The sequence below is a fragment of the Stegastes partitus genome, unplaced genomic scaffold (assembly GCF_000690725.1).
Source record: "Stegastes partitus isolate 25-593 unplaced genomic scaffold, Stegastes_partitus-1.0.2 Scaffold97, whole genome shotgun sequence".
Taxonomy (NCBI): Eukaryota; Metazoa; Chordata; class Actinopteri; family Pomacentridae; genus Stegastes; species Stegastes partitus.
The window spans coordinates 607,894-626,262 of NW_007577828.1; the positions used below are offsets into that span (position 1 = coordinate 607,894).

Below are 18,369 nucleotides of genomic sequence, written 5' to 3' on the forward strand. Positions count from 1 at the left end.
AGATGATGGATGGATGGATGGAAGTCTGTGAGACACGATACAGAGGCTGGTGCAGCAAGTCAGCCCAACAGCAGCATCTCTGAATGTGGTGTGCATAAACAAACAGACTAACCTGAGAGCCCTCTGGACTACTTCTGCCCGCAGGGCCAGGAGGAAGACCCTTTACTACTGTTGTCGTGCTGTTAGCCATGTTGTTGGCCACTGGAAAAGTGGAGGGACTCTGGAGTTTCACAGGAGGCAAAATTGTCGTGGTGGTCTGTCAGCGCCTGCAGTGGTCCTGAGTGGCAGTCCAAGTTGGGCGCAGATGTGATGAATTATCTTTCTACAGGGACCACAACCGTCAATCTGGGTAAAATGTGAGACACTTAGTTATTACACACATTAAGCAAGTAATAAGACGTTAGCATCACATGGGCAATAGGCTGATCAAGGTGTCTATACAGGATAGCCGAATTGTAGTGAATAAAGCATTTCATCAGTGTTTTATTTCCCTTTTCTTCATGCCTTATGAATTTCTTTATGTTGTCTCTCATTGTATTTAACAGTGGGAACTGTTCTTCTATTAGATTTTCTAAATTAATAACAATAGCGTCGTGATTTGATTTATGTGTAGTCTTGATGTGTGATCGTTCCCATGCAAGCCATTTGTAACGTTGTCCTTTTTTCATAATTAACGATTGCTTTAGCTACTTGTAGGATGCCACCAGTGTGCTAAGACCTAAGGCACATACAGGAACTTAGCCATCAAATACCGCTAGAGATCTGCTCATAATATTAACCAAGTTAGCGAAATAACATCACACTAATAGAACAATGAGACCAGACAGGTAGCCACCGGGCGGCTGTGCGGCTTCATCAAATAAAGCAAATTAGCAGACAACCGATGCCAACAAAAACGTTATGTGCTAAAAACAATAGCACCGCCGTTAGCCACATCGGCTAACATTAGCAGCTATTCACGCGGCGAAGCTTTTTCAGCGTTGCATTCTAAAACTGCTCGTTAAATTGCCGACTCACCCAGTTCAACAAACACTATCTGTCCATGTTTCGGCTTCGCTTTGACGACAACGAGCGAGTTTGGTACAGAAGAGATCCTTCAATTTGCCTCCTCACAGCTAAAAAAAAAAACTGAACGAGGTTATTTTTCAGTACTTCCGCTTTGTTTACGTCTATTTCCGGTGGCAACACCTCGCCTCCACTTCGCCACCTGCCGAGTTCTCCTGGGAACTACATAAACAACAAATTTAATTAATTAGTTTCTCTTCTGTGCGCTGTGGTCCTGTTTTGTTTTTTGTTTTGTTTTTGTGTGTAAAGCGTCTCTGAGTTTCTTAAAAAGCCTTATATAAAACATATGTATTATTATTTTACTATTAATGCGCTTCAATCGACCTCACAACAACTTAGAGTCGCTATGAATATGCGCCAGCAAATTTTTTAAAAATTTATTTCAATAAAAAATTGAAATAAAAATAAACAACGATACAAAAGCACACACATTTCAATCAATACACAATAGACACACACAAGTTCAGCACTACTACACTGTGGTCTTATCGGGAACAATTAGAGTTAATGACTTAAAATTTATAGACCTGTAATTATTTTATGGCCTTATTTGGAATGAAATATCATAAAGAGTCAGGTGTCGACACATTTAGCATCTCAAGTTCCTTTCAAGGCACCCTCAGGGATGTTTATACCCCAAAAATAAAATTAAAATTAAAATTAAAAAAAATAAAATAAAAAAAAAGCCTGAATAATTAAAAATGAATATTGTAAGTAGGGCAGAACCTCTGTATACTTAATCTGTTTTTTTCTACACTATTTTTATTTACTAATATATTAATTTCACCAGTGTTGTAGGTACTTTCTAATTTTAAAGGAGGGATAAAAAAATAAAAAATAAATAAAAATCTAAGATGACCCAAGCGTTTTAAGCCAGCGCGTCTCCAGACCCTGACAGAGAACGCATCACTTTCGATCCATGCTTCTGTTCGGCTCTGTTTAACAGCAAACCACTTAAAGGTCAAGGCAAATGAAGCCTAAAATGTTTGCTTGTTCGGTATTACATATCACGCCGGGGAAGAGCGAAGTTCTACGGAAACATGTCACGACTGCTTTCAAACTCCCTTGAACTTGCTCAGGAAACCACCGACCTCAACAACAAGTTCAGACTGAAAACATGGCAGCGCCCACTTCCCCCAGACACACATGACGCGCACTGCGGCTGGAGTCGGTTATTGGGTCAGCTGTCACTATTTCTTTCGTTTACTCTTCACGTTAATAATACTTAAACGCTCGTCAGCAAAAAAATGAATGCACATATAAGAAGAGCTTATTGAGCAAAAGATATTTTTGGCTCTAAAATGAAATCAATAGGAGTATCACTTTTTTATGCTTTCGGGGTTTCAGATTGTTTTGAACACTCCTCCTGAAAAAAATAAAGAGCAAAGCCACACCTACATTCGGTTATGAATAAATACTGAGCAAACTTTCATTTCAGATTAGAAGCTGCGTAGGATCTCACGAAGTCTTTTTTATTTTCCTGACATTTAAAGCCTTTTTTTTTCTCACCACAGTCATGACAACACTTCTAGTTGTTGCAGTGGTCGCCTTGATTCATGGCAGTTATGGTAAATATGTTTTCTCATCTACTGTTATACACTAGTCTCAAATAGATTCATTTTATTTGCTGATCTGTGATGAAATATTGGTTTAATCTCTATGTCTGGATTTCTGGAGCTGGTCTTTTTTTTTTTTTTTTTGCACAAATATGTATTCATACTGTTGCTGCTCTTGGGCTTTGTGTGGTTTCTGCTCGTCTGTGTGTCTCTGAGTTGATCTGTTCTCTTGAGGAAACGCTTTGTTTTGTCTTCTGTCACACTGATGGGTTTTCCCTGGTGGTTACAAGACGCAGACTAAAAAACAGGAAATGTTGGTGGAATAATCGAGAGACCGACAATAAGAGCATTTACATATTTTATGCATTGGCCGCTGTATGTCAAGGCCAATCTCATGTTCAGTTCTTATCTGTAAACAACTGTGTCGCACTGTAATTCTTGCCTGAAGTCAAATACAAACCGCTTCTGTTCTCACAAGTGTCAACAGGTTCGTCTACTTTAGAAGTGGATGAACCTGTTGCTGCCCGTGTGCTCATGGTGGTGGCTTTGAGAGTGTTGGCACTATCACCTGAAGCCCGAAAGAAATGTCAGGGAAACGGAGAGGTTGTTTTGAAAGCGTCGCACAGAGCAGCAGCTACATCCCCCAGTGCAACTCAACGCTGGGTCCCCGGTTCATTCATGCTGTGATCAATAACATGCATCTGTAATCTCTGTCCACACGCAGCAACTTTGCTCATTAAAGGGCCAACAAAGCCAGTTCTGGAGGGAGACTCAGTCACACTGGAGTGTCAGTACTCTGACTCTGACCGCAACGTCAGCCAAGTCCGCATTGAGGTCTTCCACAGGGTAAGCCATGGGAACAAATGAGAGGAAAGCAGTGGTGCATTTTAAAAGTGCAGAACCCCCTTGCCATTTTTAGACCTGGCTCAAAGTGTTTTATTGTTATCGTTTGAGCTATTGCAAGACTGTAAAGTTGTTCCTGCTGATTTAAGAACTTGGGGGAAAAAAATGTTGATTTAGGTGTGATGTTTATACAGTCTGACGCTGTTCATATGCCGGGATAGTGAACAATGGCACAATATTTATAGCCTGACCTAATTTGCAATACCTGCACCTAGGCGGGCAGTAAACTGCTCTCTGTCAACATCATGTCAAGCAGCTGACATTGTTATAAAACTCCCCAACAGCGGGGAATTTTACGAAATTATACAACATAAAATGTAATCCATTAAAATGTTCCTCACTGGACTGTTGGATTTTCCCTGAATTGAATGTTTAGCTTAATTGTTCTAGAAGTATATGTTCAAATAACTGCCATCCTCAACAAATAAACAAGTATAAATTCAAGGTCAAACATTTTACCTATTTTATTTTCTATAATCTTGTATGTTAAAGTCACTATTAGCTGAATTTCATGTAATTAGAGTGGAAGAGGAAGCAAGGCAATTTATTAACCTTCTGTAAGGTCACAGAGCTGTTCTACTGTTACAGGAATTTGCAGTCATACATTTCTATTTTTGGAACGCAAATCCAAAAGTAAATAATTCTCTCTCTCTCTCTCTCTCTCTCTGTGTCCATCTCTCTCTTCCTTTATTATTTTTTCTTTCTCTTCCCCAGTACGCGCAGATTTGGCGTCGTGCAGGTTGGGGGAGATCTTGGTGCTTTTCTGCTGGGCATTCCGACCTGAACGAGCTGATCGAGGGCAGCCCCGTCCTGTTTATTCCCCATGTAGGAAGGTACAATGAGGGGCCCTACCGCTGCGTTTCAGACGCCGACAATGTGACCGAGCCAGACAACTCCTCCCAGCCGCTGACCTTCAAAGTGCATTGTGAGTGCCCGGGTTGATGTGGGTGGGAGTTGTGAAGGAGCTGTCTGCTGAAAGTCTGTGGAACAACGACTCTGTGACACTATGTTTTCCTTTTTTGACAAATATAACCCTTAGATTGTCATGCTGTGCGTATCCTGCAGGAGTCAAACATCTGCAAAAATCTCACAAGAAGCTAGAAAAACATGTGAATAAAGTCGTGTTTCTTGGTTTTAATTTCAAAAAGGAAACATGTGGTATATCTGAGAATGCTGATATTAGTCACAAAAAGTACGCATGGAAACACCTACGTTGGTCGAGGTAAGAAAACTAAACAGAGAGCCTGTTCTCTGACTGTGCTGTGGAGGGTAAACACACACACTAAAAGAAGAGATCTGATGCAAATGCTGTTTCCCAATGATAGGTTGACTACGTTCATTTTTTATTTTTTCTCTCTGCGCTCCAAGCAAACAAAGATATTCCCCTGGTGAGTTTTTCAGCTGTCAGTGTAGGATACACAGCCTCATGAAACATCATCCATGGCATAGCCAGTCAGATTTTCAGTGTCCTCTATCTTCTCAGTGGCCATCAAATCGACCGAAATGCTGTTTGATAGGCTCACCCTGCCTCATGGGGGAATCAATAAGACGAACAGATTAGAATGGACTATAGGACTGAAGGAGACAGAGGGGGAGAGAAGCCAGGAGCTGGATGGACGTGAGCCATCTATTGAGATGGAAGAGAAAATGAGCCATTATTCACAACATTGCCTCTCTAAAGACTTCGATAAGATGAAGCCTATTATCATTATTATTGATTGCTTGGTACAGTCTGTACCACTGGGAGGCATTCATACGTAAGCCCGTGTACTCAAAGAGACTTAAAAACTCGGACTGTTTAACAGCTGCTGCCGCTGCAAACATATGTTCGCTCCTGTCCCAAACTCTTGAAGAGGTTGCATAATAAATGTCTTTCATCATTAACATTCGATCGTGCTTTCTCCTTCTCGTTGTAGACATGAGCGAGCCGGCGCTTTCCAGGAACGGCTACACCAGCTACCTGAGCGTCCCGCAGAACCTGAAGGTGCGACTCGGAGATGACGTGGTGGTGAAGTGCTCTGCCAGTTCGTCAGAAGAGCCGAGCTTCTCCTGGCTCAAAGAGGTGAGAAGGCATCCGGATGGTGCACAGCGACGACGTCCTCATTATGCTTTTTTGGAAACTTCCTGCTCTCCGCCGTCTCTCGGCGTGACCTCTTTATTTATTTTTTCCTGTCTTCCTCCAGTCTGACCGGGTCTCTATTGGCCTCTCGGCTTTGTTCAAGCATTCTCTTAATTTTCTCTCCTCCTTTAGCACATTTCTCTTTCTCTCCTCGACTTTCTCAAGCCACTTGTTTCCCCTCGCCTGTCGTCTTTTCATCCCCTCCACAAAAGAAGTGCTCCGTATTTAAGTGACCGGTTGGCTTAGGCACACCACTCGCTGGGGATTGCAGCTTGCCCACTTACAGAGGATTAATAGTTTAATGAGGTCTAGACAAGAGCCAGTCAACCTGAAAACAATTATGTGGATAGATTTCTAATGATTTTTTTAGTGTTTGGTTAACCGGCATTGAATTATTCAACTGGGCTCTTCAGTGAGCTAAGAAACCCTTGCCCTAGGGAAATTAAGATGCCTCAGTGCAAAATGCCATAGTGACAACTGGCATGTAGAACAGGAAGAAGTTGATGAGTCTGGAGATACACTGTGCCCTTGTGGTGACAGAGTGGTACTACGCTTTCAAGGTGTTGTCAAAATCACTTTCGCTTCTACCAGCAGGTAATGAAGCTGTGAAACTGTTACGATATCTTGGTAACAGGCAGATGTACTTGCCGAGTTTCCCCTTTTGTTATGCCGCTCGATAAATTGGCTCGGGGTTAATATGCTTGTTAAAGGGTCACCGCTAATCCGGGTTTTAAATGGGCTTACAAGTCCAAATCCAATTCTGTGGACATTTTACGCCGCTAATGCTGTTTGTCCTCCACATGATCATATGTAGCGCTTTAGGTTTTTGTCATCATTCGTTGAATATACAGACGAAGACTTAGGATTCACACGTTCAAACTCACAAAACCTCTGGGGGAAAAAAGAATGGCACATTCAAGGAAAAGATAAAATATGATGAAGCGTGTCTCCCTGTTTGATAAGCGTGTGTGTGTCTGTTTTCCTATCTGTGTGCGTAAACATGCTGTATGTATGACAGGAATGGATATGGGGCAGAAAGTGGCATCAAAATGGCCCTATTTGACAGACAGCCGCCGTGGGCACATTGGCCCCCGGTAATGACAGCAGGACAGAGGCAGAAACGGGCCACTGCTTTGGGAGCCAGTGGATTTGCATACAAAATGCTGCTTTGGCCAGACCTGGCCTTTATGGGAAATCCTCTTAATTCAGATCCATTCAAATTGAAATGGACTTTCTTGGCAGGAGCTGCAGCTCCCAGGAGCCAAATCATTTGCATGGTGTAATTTTTTTTTTTTTTTTTTTACCCCCCCTCCTCCACGTTCGTTTGTTTTCCAATCCTTGTGTTTGGCCTATTATTTGTTTCCTCCCATGTTGGGCTCTATCTCATAATAGTGCTGCTATTTCTGTGTCAACAATTCATCCTGCTCCCTTGCCATCTCATTATGTGTTGTGTTAACAGTGTGTTGTTGCGGCATCATTCTTTGCGGATGATGCTGTTATCTGGGTTATTGACTTGTGTCGATGTGTGTTCATTCACTGGGATTACTGCTCAGGTAAATACACTTCATTTGGGACTTTCGGGACTGCTCTCTAAGGGCCACACACCAGCAGATATTTATGTCTTTCTTACTCTCTGTCCCTCCACCGGTTTCTCTGTGTCTCCCTATCTTGTTCTACTTCACTTTTTCTCATTGTCCCTCCTACCACAAATCAGCCAAAATAACACTTTCTGCTGCATTTTTGTCTCTTTCTCTCTTATCTTCCTACACTGTCTGTGTTAGATAGACTCTAGCTCTGAACGAGAGGGGTTTTTTTTTCTCTCCCTGCCTTTCATTTTTGTCAGCTAGCATCGTCTGTTCTCAATCTCTCTTGTACTCTCAGCTAAGCACACTTTTAATTCATATGAATTTGTCAATTCTCACAGGGCTCGGAACAATCTGTCCACCAAAAGCATGTCTTCAAGCTTTTTTCTTTCCATTTTTTTTTTTTACTTGTTTACACTCTGTTGTATGTCTTTTCCTCTCAGGGTAGCGACTGGATCCTGCCTTCGTCTACGCTGACACTGAAGAAAGTGAGTGCGTCTGATGAAGGACAGTACACTTGCATGGCTGAGCATCCTTCTGTGGAGTCCCTCAGCAAGAAACGCACCATCAGCATCACCGTCCTGCCTGGTAAGAAAACGATTTCAGATCTACCTGGACCAGACCTGTTGTCCTTTATAAGTCTCGAGGGGTTGTATTACACTTCCTCTTTCTCAGAACTAGTTTGAGATTTCTTTGCAACTGCAGGGAAATTCTCCCGTCAACATCCCTTAAGCAAAAACAAAAGGTGCTTCAGTTCTATTTCTTCCTTTGCTAACCACTCAAATGTCATCAGGTTAGATACTTCAATGCTTTTACGTCATCGGGAGCATATGCAGAAGTTACTAGTTAGAAGTGGGAAACCTTTAATGCCCTGCTTTCAAAGAACTAGTTCAGACTTGAGGTGTAGTAGTTGGCTGTAGAAATGACAGAAAAGTAGGAAACACAATGTGATGCTTCAACACAGAGACACATTTATTAAAACACGTCATGGGAAGGAAAAAAAAAAGAGAAGGTGACTATGCCCTAAATTAAATTACCTCTAAAATGTCAAGCATGCAAGGTGATCATACCAGAGGACACACCACATTTTAAATATCATAAATAAATGACAAAGTTGAACGGCCCTAACTTTAAAGGATAATTTGAAGCTATAAAATAAAGCAACTGACCCTTGATTTCCTTTTTCTTCCGGCAGAAACAACAGTTCAAACATAAGGGCACTCTAGTGAAGAGACCCTGAAAATGAAAAATATTCATGAGCCATTAGAACGTACAATTTATGGGGAAATGCCTTTGTTGTTTTCATTTATTTCTTCCCAGTGTTAATTGTTTACACCCCTTGGTCTTTCTATCATTATCCAAAGAAATATATAATAATAAGTGGACACTCTGCGACAGAAGACCAGCTTTTACAAATGAATGTCTCGGGGGGGGACAGTTAGTCTTTTTCAGAATTCGTACGTCTGACAAATTGTCTTATTTCTCACGAAACATGATCGTTTTTTTTTTTTTTTTTTCAAGCTAAGGGAATAATTTCATTACAATAAAGCTAATGCAATTCACAGCACTTCATCTGTCTTCATCATCTCTATCAGTGACCTGTGAGATGATTACACATTGTTAATGCACTGCAGTTCTTAAACACTGCTCTCTCATCCAGAAGGATTCATGAGCCTGGTGATTTCAATAGTTGGAATTATGCAACCTATAAAAATGCAATCAAGCCAGCACATGGTATTTATAATGGTATAGTTATCCTATTACTGCTACAATAGACTAATTGGTCACTTGCTCCTCCGTATCGCTTTCATCTCGTCTGAAGCACATGTACTAATTAACGATCATTTCTATGTACTGGACTAATGTCTGCTTATCCTTGGAAGTTAGGATGAGGAAACACTGCATGCAGCTGCTGTTGCTATGCAGCTGCACTACAATACAAACACCCAAGCAAAGATTCTCATAGTTAACCTGTGTGACTCCAGCTGCTAAGAAATCCACTTAACATAAGAAAGTACTGTATATATGAATAGTATTTGCTGCCTCAAATTCTCAAAACTTTTTTTTTTTCAATGTTTACTGTGATCACAGTTCTGAAGACCAGGTTCGCAAAATTCACTTTCAAACGCTGAAAATTCATGCACCCGAAGGAGATAATCAGCCAGTTTTTGAAAATTGTATCCGGCAGACTTCTTGAAGATCAGCACTGTGTATGGGACTGTGACTGTCTGAACTCCAGACAGACATACTTTTCTTCCACAAATGAGACTGCTTTTAGAAGATTTGCCTGGAGGCGGGAAGCTCATAGTTTTGCTGATTTCAGATTCCTTATGATGCATGTTTCTCTTCATGTCTGTCTGATCCGTCCTACAGAGGACGCCCCCTGGTATGAGTCCAGTAATGGCCGTCTCATCTTGATGACCTCGTCAGCGGCAGCAACTCTCGTGGTGTTCATCCTGTCCATGACTGTGTTCCTGTGCCGCAGGGCCAAGCAGGCCAAGACCAGCAAGGGGCCCATGTAAGAAATTACTTTTTGATTGTTTTCGTCTAGTCATCTTTCATAATCACTTTGCTTAACATGCAATCTCCATTTAAAGCCATGTTCTGAGTCCGATGTGTTTAAATGCAAGTGAATGTGTGTGTTTGTTTATCCACATTCACTTTCCTATTTTCCCTAACCCATTCCCCTTCTCTCCTCCTGCAGTTTGACTTTATTGCCCAGATTTGGCCATTGCAACAATATTTCATTCTGTCTCATGTGATAGAACCAAGGCCATTTCAGTTACAGTGTGTGTGTTTTAGTGTGTGTGCCACTGTGCACCTTGGTGCGTACTTCACTGTAGGAGCGTTCTTGCAAAAAAAAAAATCTTTCCGCATGAGCACACTGGCGCCTGTGCTTGAAAAGGCATTATCCACACTGAATATTAAATCCTATCTCAGCAGGTCTGACCTACTTGACCTCATCCTTGATCTCTTCCATGCTCCCGTTTCCTCACCCATGTGTTTCCATACACGTCCTGCTTATAAAAAGCTTTAGTTAATAGCAGCAAGTGTAATTGTATTCATCGTATTTAAAGTATAAAACCAGCTCTGGCAATGATGAGGAAATTAGTGGAACTTCCATTAATCCTATAAGATGACAACATGTTAATGTGCACCATGACCTCATGCAGCTTCGCCCATTAACTACTTTTCCATATCGAGTTTTCAAAAGACAGAAAGAGCCTGCTTCATAAAGGCATTCTGTGTATTCGTGATGACGCTAAAGAAAAAAAAAAAGCCTTACTCTTACAAATGTGTGCTGCAATAAGTGTTCAAATGTGTGTGTACAACAAGATACAGATAGCAAAAGAGTGGGTAATGGAGTTTCATATCAATGGCCAGGTATAGCTCCAGCACTCGGTTCTAGTCTATAATTTCCCCACTTATATTTTTTGAGCGCCTGCCTCGAGATCGATATACTGATAATCATGCTCCTCTGTCTTTCTCTTCCCTTCTCTCTCCAGTGATGACCGGTCTCAGAAAAAGCCCATCTACAAAGCAAGTGTTGAGTCCCTACCCTCCATAAGCGGAGACAAACAACCTCTGGTGTGACTACACAGACAGGTGGAAGGATGAGAATGGGGGGAAGGATGGAGTGAAAAATGAGGAAGATGGAGTGGGTGGCCAGAAAATGAATGATGGCATAAAGGAGATGCACAAAGAGGGACACTGTGGGAGGAGAGAGGGAGGAAAGGAGGGAGGCAAATAGGGATATTGGTAAACTGGGAGGAGAGCAAAATCAAAATCGGTAACAAGCTGGGTGTATAAACACAGTGAAGGGCAAATGATTTCTTTACAGATGCCAAAGCAGCTTTTGCTTGCGGGTGTAGGCTGCAGTTTTGCGTCTTGGACAGTGAGGTGGGCAATTTTCTTTTCATTTATTCTGAAGCACGAAAAATGGGGAGCTACGTTCTTATCAAAATGATGATGAAGATTTTTGTATATTTGTACGAGTTGAAAAGACTCCACATGCAATTCTCTCCTTTCACTTGCAAACATAATTGCTCAGCTGTTTATTATGAATGAAACATTTTGGTGATAGGCCGAGGTTTTATTTTGTTGATTTGTTTCCCTTTCAGCCTTTTTTTCTCCCCCAAATCAGAACCGGCTCAAAGCAGCTTTGAGAGCGCTACTATAATATCTTTACTGTGACAGCTCTCGAGCACATTGCACTCTCATATTTAATTTACTGTACTTTGGATATCTGAGATATTAAATGGCTTTTACAAAAAAAAAAAAAAAACGTTATTTACTGTCTTCCAGTGTGCCATTGATTTTGTTTCCTTTTAGAGATACAAAAGAGGTTGGGGAGTATTGACAACCTCGTGAAAGCCGGACATGCATGTTCGCTTGGCCGCTCATCTTCTCGATCCAATGCCATCTTGGGCTTGCATCAGCTTGTTTACCAACCTTCCTCTTCAGTCTGAAAGACCTTACTCTGAAGCAATGACCTTTACTCAGAGCACTGTGCCGGTGCATTCTTGTCTCTTCCTCCATCTACCTGTAAGCACCCAGACTCAGTCAGTTTGGATACACATGCATGGAGATGTATTCACATATAAAGACTCTCACAGTGAGAATAATTGCAAAGTCAGGTAACCTTGAAACTTTGTGCACTCATAATAAGAGCAGGCATAGTTTGCCACTGCTGGTTTCTCTTTAACAGGGCTAGATTTAGTCGATTCTGATCCCCCCCCCAACAAAAAAAAACAAAAAAAAAAAAAACAACCATCATCGACTACAACTTCATCTTTTTAATTTTCTCCTCTGTTGCCTTGTAACCCTTAATGCTGTGCCGCACCACCATCGCTTATTACCATAACTGTGCTCATAATACTGAGAATTTCATTACGCTTGTCTGTTGAAGTTATGTTGGGTTTTATGTGGTTTTATTATCAGTGTGTGGTTGACCGTGGGCAGTTGTTAATAATGGGCGAAGCGGCAGTTTAACAATGACATTAACGGGTGCATGCGCCACAGAGCACAGCCAGGATAATGTTATTAAACTGATTATTCAAACCTCCTGTACAGCTCGGGTTGTGCCGCAGCCATCCTCTGTTGAGTATTTTACAGACCCTTTGTATTTTCTTTTCCAACTCTACAAACTTCTCCTTACTTTACGCCTTAGGTCAAGCTGAGAAATATAGAAACAACAGGTAGAGAGACTGTAAGCAAAACAGAAAGAGTGAGTTTTTAAAAAATTGTCACGCTCCATTGAAAGGAAAAGAAAAAAAAACACAACAATGTTGTAAATTTAAAATGCCCTCCTGCATGCTAAATGCCAGCGAGCACCATTTTGTTTTGGCCTTTGAGTCAGTCATGAGTGAAACACAGCGTGCTCCCTAGTGGGCTCTGGTCCTGGGGCTTCAGCTGGTTGGCCAGAAAAGACAAGATTATGTATCAGAAATTTCACACAGTGGAGCCGTCCCTGAGGTACAGAGCTCTGGTTGGGAGGGAGACAAGTGTAGTTTACAGTGACATTTTGACCTTGATACTGCCTCATGGATAAACCACTGGACAACAGCTTAGGGTGATGCAGAGGCTGTGCATTGCATACAGAGCAGCCAAAAATGGTTTGTAGAAAGGATTCTAACAATAGTAGATGTGCAGCAATAAAGTCAGGCAGCTCTTTACTAATGCCAGCAGTTAATCTGGCTTACAAACTTCACGGTGGCCTTCAGTGCAGCACATGCAAAGGTGAGTTATACCAAACATGGCACCTCACTGACTAACGCGTTGTCGCGCCAGGCATTTGTAACTGCATGTCATTGCCTACTGCTGTTCTCGTCACGGTCACTTGGTTTTGTATGTGCATACTGCATATGTTGTGTCAAATGGCTGAAAATGAAGGAGTGGAGTTCGCTGGAGAAGCAGGTGTTTTCCCCTCATTACTTCCTGACAATGCCCCATCTGGTGCGAGAGAGCTGCTGCCACCGACTCCCTGCCAACCCGGGAACAAACACTCGCAGAGAGGCTTGACAGGGAAAAATGGGAAAGGATGGGAATTGGGGGAAGGGGGGAAACGAGTGGGGCAGATTTTTATCCTCGCCAAAACAACAAGGTTAAAACTTGTGTCGAGCAGTAACGTCACCGAGTTGGAGAGGGCCCGGAGCTGGCACTTTAAGATCTCACGCAGATCCATCAGCGGAGGTCAGATAAGAAGTGAAAGTTCAAAGCAAGTTTTATGGAAGTCAAGGCTACAAACATTAATATTAATATTAATAGACTGCTTTGATGCTTTACTGCCTGTTTGAACTTTTCAGATTGTTTGAACTAAACTGACCAAAATGTCTGGAGGATTTGTGATAGATGAGAGAAAGGCCAAAGCAGATATGAGACCCATGACGTGCCATCTCTAATGTGACCTGAAGGGGGCGCCAAAGATACAGTTTCCAAAAGATGCCTTCGAGCCTTGAAGGCTATAAGTCCATGGTAAAACACTAGATTAGGGAGGAAAAAAGAGATGTGGAAAGAGAAACAATTTTCATAATGGAGCAGCGCTCTCTGACTGGAAAACACAATTATGGGCAAACTGTGGCCACAGCATGAGGGTAAAGTTAAAGAGCCCCTTTAGCAGGATCTAATAGCCCCTGACTACAGATGAGCAGAAACACTGGCTCGTCCGTGGCACAAGTTTTTGTTCCGGGCCATTACCGTCATTGTGAAAGGCGATTTAACGGAATACACCCAGGTCTGTTCCGTGCTCTCCTTGATGAGTTCTGTGCACATTTGGAGACAAAGCAGCTCCTGCAACTGAATTTAATCTCTAAACACCCAGAGGCTGCTGCATAAACTTATTTGGCAATGAGTTTCCTCTCGTTTTCATCACCAAATTGGCAAAAAAGTAATTAAAAAAAAACAACAACAACAACAGCATGCAACAGAAAGTACCTCCAGTTGGCCACACAGGTGAACTCACCTGACGCGTCCCGGGATGGCACACATGACACTTGCTGCTTAATCTGCATAATCTGTCACAATACAATTAATTATCGCAGCATTGTTTGTCTCTCATTTCAAACAATAAAAATCTGTTTCGTTTTCGTCATTTTAATCATTGTTACCCACATCCTTTTCAGTCCTCGGGGCGGAATTTTAAATGAATTGCTTATTTGCGTCGGAAAATTAATGTTGGTTATCAATCACATTTAGAGCGAATTGATTTCAATTAACTGGAAGATGCAGCCCCTTCTTCCCTCCCCAGTTCGTCTTCTTCTTCTTCGTCTGTAGCCCATTTCTTTTTAAAAAGCCCAACCCCTCGTTCTCATCCGCACACCCCTCCACCTGCTCCCTGCGCTCTGCAATTGGTCAGGGAAGACGCACGGACCCGCCCCATTGGCAAGCTTTTAAAATATATTTACAATGTAAAGTAACCAAGAAAAACCGGCCAAGCCATCATATTCAGGCATTCGGCGGGAGAGAGAAAGTGGGTGTGTGTGTGTGTGTGAGAGAGAGAGGCAGCATTACTATGTAAAGAGCTGCTGTTACGCTCCGAGCGCTTTGATAAAACACTCACCAGTCGTGCGCGCACAGTCGGACACGCTCACGCACAAACACACACACACATACAGACCAAACAGAGACGCTGAAGGCGCAATCGGAGAGTGAACCTGCGGGTTCATGTCACTCTGATTTCTCCGAGGAAGAGGAATACTTCAGGAAGAGATTTAGAGGGGGAATATCAGCGATGGCTTTCGCGACCGTGTGGAACTACTGCGTCCCTCTCACCATCATCACAGTCGCCTGCCTGGTGAACACTGGTAAGGCTCAAACGAAGAGAGAGTGTGAGTGAGTGTGATGTGAATGGGAAGAAGTGCGAACCCGCTGCGATGTGACTGAGGGGGGGTGCTTTTCCGTGCAAGTTTTGCCATCCGATGAGAACTAAGAGGCTGTATAGCGCTAATGAATGCACCTTGCCCATTGTGACTTATCAGTCAAGCAGGAGGAGGAGGAGGAAGAGGAGGAGGAGCGCACGTCGGCATAAAAAACACGTGCACACAATCCCGTTTCCAAATAATTTTTTGCGCACCATTGTTAATGTCCTCCCTCCGTTGGGTAATTAGAATCAAAGCTCTTTGCGCAAGCCTGGTGCTGTGTTGCTACTTGGGTATGACTCATTGTGTTGTCCACTTTCCGGAGAATTGTTAAGCTCGAAAAATCCCCTAGAACACCTCAAGATGAAAACAAAAGTAAAAGCTGCAGGCTCGTCGCCACTTTTTGCAGCCTCTTAGTTGAAAGATGTTGGGGAAAGATTGCATGCATCGTTGACCCTCGTGCGTCACGGCGTTCACACGGATTGGGATATATGATATCATAGGCGCTGCGCGCGTGTGTGTGTGTGTGACAGGATGCCAGCCCATGCATGTACAGTCATGCACGCAGAGGACTTTTGAGAGCGCATCCTGACAGCCACATGAGATCTCATAACAAATGCCCGCAATGGAGCAGACGCGTGTCACACACTCAGAGCCAGCACTTGTGTTCCTTACTGCTTTTTATATTCTGCAGTAGAGGGAGGTGCTGAAAAGACCTTTGAGACCTCACCTTATCAGATACAATAAGACCTAGCAATCTATTACAAAGCCTAGTAATGGCACCTGATTGTGCCTTTTTGTTGCTTTTAGTCTCGCAGCTGGAACACCTCAGTTTACAGGCCTGCCTTGCTTCCTTTATATACACAATATGGTCAAGTCACTACCCTCTAACAAGTGCAGCTGCTGCAAAATAGGCATTTGGACTTCATCATGACTCTGAGCAACTTCAATCTGATATTCTGAGCCATCTGCTTGGATGCGAATTGAAAAATAAACGCAGAAGAACCCTTGTTAAATTTCACTCAAGGCATGACTGATTGTGACTGAGCGGGAATGATAAGTCCATGCAGATGCTGCTCTCCCTGCTTTGTGCCTTGCCGTTCCTGTGCTCTGTGGGTCTTTTGTTTACGTTGTCCCGAGGCAGGGAAAGGGTTAAAAGCTAGGTCGGGCATTGTCACAGTCAGGCTGTGCGGTTGTGATGATGCCTCTTGTATATAAGGGAGCACCGTATTGCTCCGTAGACATTCTCCTGGCCGCACTTATACCAGCCTCACCGTGGCCTGTCTATTGATTTCTTCTCCGGACTGTGTTTGTGTGTGTGTATCTGTTTGTGCATCTGGTTCAGGAACAGTGGATGGGTGATTTGTATGCATGAGCTGTAGGTGTTTGTATGTTAGTCGAACAGGAGTCCTGTGTAAGAGGCTTGTGTGTGTGTGTGTGTGTGTGTGTGTTTCTCCGTGCACATCCATAAATATGCGTCCGTGTTGCCAGTAAATATGCTTTATGTCAGTTTGTGTGCATGCGTGTGTGTGCCGCTCACAGTGCCGGGTTTTGCCTAAGCTGCAGGCAACCTCTGCTGGGGGCTGCTCACTGATCACTGTCATTAATCTAGCCTCTGACAGGGGCCGAGAGAGACAGGCTGGGGGGTTCAGGGGGTGTTACAGGGAGGAGATGGGTGGGGGAAGGAGAAGGGAGGAGGAAGTGTAAGGATGCTGCTGAACACAGTGTGCACATATACTGCACTAAATAACAATTTCCTATTAATAAAAAAATAAATAAAAAATCACCGTGTTTAGACGTTTTTCTTCCATCAATCTAAAGAAAAGAGGGAGGGGGGAAAAAGAGAGAAAAGGAGGGGGTGGGCGGTAGTTATTATTCCAGGATAGATTCGGACAGATTGATTGGGTAGATAGACAGATGAGCGGAGAGACAGATTGAGATGGTGCTGTGAAGATGGCGAGGCTGGAAGTCCTGGCCCTCCTTTGTAGAATGAGGGAGAAACAGAGGGATGGAAAGATGGAGAGAGAGCGAGACGGGGCAGAAAAGAGCGAAAGAGAGAGGAATAGTGGAAGAAGAAAGGCAGAAAGACTTCACAGTATGTCTGACGGGCAGGCCTGAGGGACACATGCACACAAACACGCACACACACACTCAGAGCCATCGCCGTATGTTTGTGCACAGGGCGCCTGGCTTTGTGGAAGGGCCTGAGCCACAGCAGCTGTGGGCCAAACTTAACGCGGCACGTACAGTAACGAATGCCGTCAACTCCACCTCTGCTGCTAGCCCACCCTTAATCGCCGCCCTCCATCACTCCCATTCTTGCACCTCATCCCCATTCCTCTCCTTTTGCCTCCATTACCACCTGCGTTATCGCCGTGTGCATTAAATCACCTCCATTTGTTTATTTGAATGTGTGCAATGAGAGCCATCCGTTTGAGCTTGTTCCCCATCATCCTGTTTGGACCTTGGCTGAGGCTCCGGTGGTTGAAAAACGGCAGCAGTTGGACGTACTTGTAGGAGGAGATTTGAATACCAATTATAGCTGGTATATGTGTGCAAGCACGCACACACGCGCGTACACACAGAAGCCATGCATAAATCAATGTCGCTGTGAGTCACAGAAGGGAGGCTTGGCGTGTAAACACAAACATCAAGGGAAATGCTGTACACACAGAAACTAAAAATATGAACACGTATGAGCACACATAGGTGCGGAGACACGCGTGCACACACCTTGCCTATGCGCAACTTATGCAGCACGTCAGAGTTCCTTCTGAGCGTAAGAGTGGCCTCGCTTATATGCGAGAGTTTGTCTGAGCTCAGTAGCAGTTTTTGATGCTTGTCAGGCACAGTTTGCATCATGCCAGAGTTAAGATTGCCTTTTACTTTCTTCCACATTGTGCTGGGCTTGCTATTTAAGTGTCTTTGTTCTTTATTGCGCTGAAAACGTCTTCACCGTAAGCCAAGGTTTGTCCTTTGATCTAAACTGACTAGGGTAATTCACTCCCCAAAATAAAATAAACTTGTCGACAGTTTAATTAAAAAGAGCAAAACATCCCTTCCTTGGTGTCTGAACTGCCGGTTCCACTGTGGAGAGAAATAAGTCTCAACATGGTCAGACATATATATTACATGATGTAAAAATAAGAAATAGATTTACAAATGTGTATATTGGTTTGTGTGTAGTTTTGAGTAATCACACGTGCATGTTTCAGTCCGCACACTAAGACTCTCAGACCACACAGATTGACAAATGCATACAGAGTTGAAGTACTGGAGGAAAACTG

General features: G+C 43.1%; 3 protein-coding genes across 3 annotated transcripts in view; 2 read left to right on the forward strand and 1 right to left on the reverse strand.

Annotated features, from left to right (window-relative positions):
- taf12 (TAF12 RNA polymerase II, TATA box binding protein (TBP)-associated factor) overlaps window positions 1–1,167 on the reverse strand; it is a 3,930-nt gene extending 2,763 nt beyond the window's left edge. Inside the window, exons 1-2 of the mRNA XM_008277405.1 lie at window positions 1,018–1,167; window positions 113–345 (exon numbers count right to left, since the gene is read on the reverse strand). Coding sequence (XP_008275627.1) covers window positions 113–190 — 78 coding nt within the window. The 5' untranslated portion in view covers window positions 191–345; window positions 1,018–1,167. The remainder of the gene's footprint in view (window positions 1–112; window positions 346–1,017) is intronic.
- Window positions 1,168–2,491: 1,324 nt separating this feature from the next.
- Window positions 2,492–11,516, forward strand: LOC103354130 (peroxidasin). Its single transcript, XM_008277406.1, has 7 exons — window positions 2,492–2,633; window positions 3,346–3,467; window positions 4,239–4,449; window positions 5,441–5,586; window positions 7,670–7,814; window positions 9,600–9,744; window positions 10,733–11,516. Exons 1-7 carry the CDS (start codon window positions 2,582–2,584, stop codon window positions 10,818–10,820), a joined length of 909 nt encoding a protein of 302 aa, XP_008275628.1. The 5' UTR covers window positions 2,492–2,581; the 3' UTR covers window positions 10,821–11,516.
- A 3,181-nt stretch (window positions 11,517–14,697) lies between these two features.
- The window catches only part of cadm4 (cell adhesion molecule 4), a 151,155-nt gene continuing 147,483 nt past the window's right edge, over window positions 14,698–18,369 (forward strand). The window contains exon 1 of the mRNA XM_008277408.1: window positions 14,698–15,028. Within this exon, the coding sequence (XP_008275630.1) occupies window positions 14,956–15,028 (73 nt within the window). The 5' untranslated portion in view covers window positions 14,698–14,955. The remainder of the gene's footprint in view (window positions 15,029–18,369) is intronic.